The sequence below is a fragment of the Gekko japonicus genome, unplaced genomic scaffold, assembly GCF_001447785.1.
Source record: "Gekko japonicus isolate JY-2015 unplaced genomic scaffold, Gekko_japonicus_V1.1 scaffold765, whole genome shotgun sequence".
Classification (NCBI taxonomy): Eukaryota; Metazoa; Chordata; class Lepidosauria; order Squamata; family Gekkonidae; genus Gekko; species Gekko japonicus.
In genome coordinates this window covers 407,240-409,486 of record NW_015163110.1, presented here as the reverse complement: position 1 = coordinate 409,486, position 2,247 = coordinate 407,240, and the positions used below count along the sequence as shown (strand labels likewise).

The window sequence follows — 2,247 nt, the reverse complement described above, 5'->3', positions numbered from 1 at the left end:
GCTAATGTAACCCCCATCTTTGAAAAAAAGGTTCCAGAGCAGATCCAGAAAATGTCAGGCCTGTCAGTCTGACGTTGGTACCTGGTGGAAGTCGCTATTAAACATAGAATTAGTAAGCAGATTGATGAACAAAAGCTATTGAGAAAGAATCAGCAGGGATTCTGTAAGGGAAGACCTTGGGTGAACAAACATAAGGACGAGGGGGACCCAGTAGATGTTGTTTACCTAGACTTCCAGAAAGGCTTTGATGAAGTTGCTCATCAAAGGCTCCTAAGTAAACTCAGCAGTCATGAGAAAAGAGGACAAGTTCTCTTGTGGTTAATGAACAGGAAACAGAGAGTGAGTCTAAATGGGCAGTTTTCACAGTGGAAGGTGGTAAGCAGTGGGGTACAGCAGGGCTTGGTACTGAGTCTGGTGCTTTTTAACTTGTTCATTGGGAGTTGGGAGTAAGCAGTGAAGTGGCTAAGTTTGCTTATGACACTGAATTTTTCATGGTGGTGAGCAGTGTTCCCTCTAAGCTAAGTTAGTGCGAGCTAGCTCAGTTTTATACCCTCCAACTCACACATTTTTGTCTTAGCTCAGGAAGGATGGCACCAGAGCAAACTAATTTATGCAGTAGCCAAATCGCTTGTTCACAACTTTAATGCCAGTAGCTCAGAAAGTGAGCTCACCAGACTCCACAGCTTAGAGGAAACATTGGTGGTGAGAACTAGGGAGGACTGTGTGGAGCTTTAGAGGGATCTGTCAAGACTGGCCGAGTGGCAAACGAGGTTCCATGTGGGCAAGAGAAAGATCTTGGAATCATGGTAGGTAACTCGTTGAAAAGCAGGGCTCAGGAATGGGGAGTCCCTTCCTTACTGGAAACCAGGGGCACTTCCAAGAAGCTGTATGCAGTTGGGGCTGTCCCTGCAGCCCTGTTCATAAGGACATAAGCCCTGCTGGACCAGAGAGACCTTCTGTGCATGGGCACAGCTCCGTCACTGGAGCACAAGCCCTGCTGGACCAGAGAGACCTTCTGTGGCTGAAGCCGGATGCATGGCCACAGCTCCGTCATTAATGATGCTGAAGGGTGCAATGAGGACTCTGCCAAGTGAGGCTGCTGCAGGCCCTCCTGGAGAACAAAGAGGCTGCCTTGACAAGGATGAAAGGGCTGAGTTTGAGGGACCCGTGTGGTCCCCTGGCCCCTGGGCAGAGTAGAGGGGTGACGCAGCTGTAACGGTTGCTAATGATGTTAAATTGCTGTGACTTCTGGAATGATCAAAGGGTTGGAACACTTTCCCTGTGAAGGAAGGTTAAAACGCTTGGGGCTCTTTAGCTTGGACTGAGGGGTGACATGATCGAGGTTTATAAGATGATGCATGGGATACAGCAGGATGAGAAAGAGGTACTTTTCTCCCTTTCTCACCATACAAGAACTCGTGGGCACTCCATGAAATTGCTGAGTGGTCGGGTTAAAATGGATAAAAGGAAGTCCCTCTTCACCCAAAGAGTGATTTAACACATGGAATTCACTGCCACAGGAAGTGGCGGTGGCTACAAGCATGGGCAGCTTCAAGAGGGAACTGGACAAACATATGGAGCAGAGGTCCATCAGTGGCTCTTAGCCACAAGGTATAGAGAGGAACTCTCGGTCTGGGGCCAGGGATGCTCTGGCTTCTTGGTGCTTGTTGGGGGGGGGGCAACAACAGTGGGAGGGCTTCTAGCGTCCTGGCCCCACTGCTGGACCTCCCAATGGCACCTGGTATTTTTGGGATTCGACTGTGTGGGTCTCGGAGGTGCCCGAGTGGAGTCCGACTTGGCTCTCTGCGGCTGCAGACCCACCGGGCGACCCATCGAGATCTGCCTTGTCCCAGGCCTCCCGGGGGATGCCGGTGCCACCATGAGTGCCCGGCTTGCGTCTCTCGTGCTTCCCTTTCCAGGGCGGCTGGCCCGCGTGTGTGTCTCGCGCCCTGGGAACGCGCGGCGCCGCGAGGGTTAACGGGGAGGCGGCGAGGCTTCCAAGGCGTGGACTGGCGGAAGCGGCTTCGGCCGCAGCCGGAAGCCGCGCGGTGTGTCCTTATGATTGGATCCCGGGCAGCGGAAGCGCTCTGGCGAGAGAGCGCGGGCCGCAGGCACGGCCGTCCTGCCTCGACTTCCGGCTCCCGAGCGCAGGCGTCGGGAGGCCGGGCGCGGGACGTCTGGGGGATCCGCGGGAGCCGGAAGTGCCGCGGCGGAAGGCGTTGGGCGGCGCACCGCCGGAAGTGCCGG

At 54.4% G+C, this 2,247-nt stretch overlaps 1 protein-coding gene across 1 annotated transcript in view; it reads left to right on the top strand.

Annotated features, from left to right (window-relative positions):
- Nucleotides 1–1,031: 1,031 nt before the first annotated feature.
- STOML2 (stomatin like 2) overlaps nucleotides 1,032–2,247 on the top strand; it is a 20,345-nt gene continuing 19,129 nt past the window's right edge. Inside the window, exons 1-2 of the mRNA XM_015406811.1 lie at nucleotides 1,032–1,090; nucleotides 1,920–2,223. Coding sequence (XP_015262297.1) covers nucleotides 1,032–1,090; nucleotides 1,920–2,223 — 363 coding nt within the window. The remainder of the gene's footprint in view (nucleotides 1,091–1,919; nucleotides 2,224–2,247) is intronic.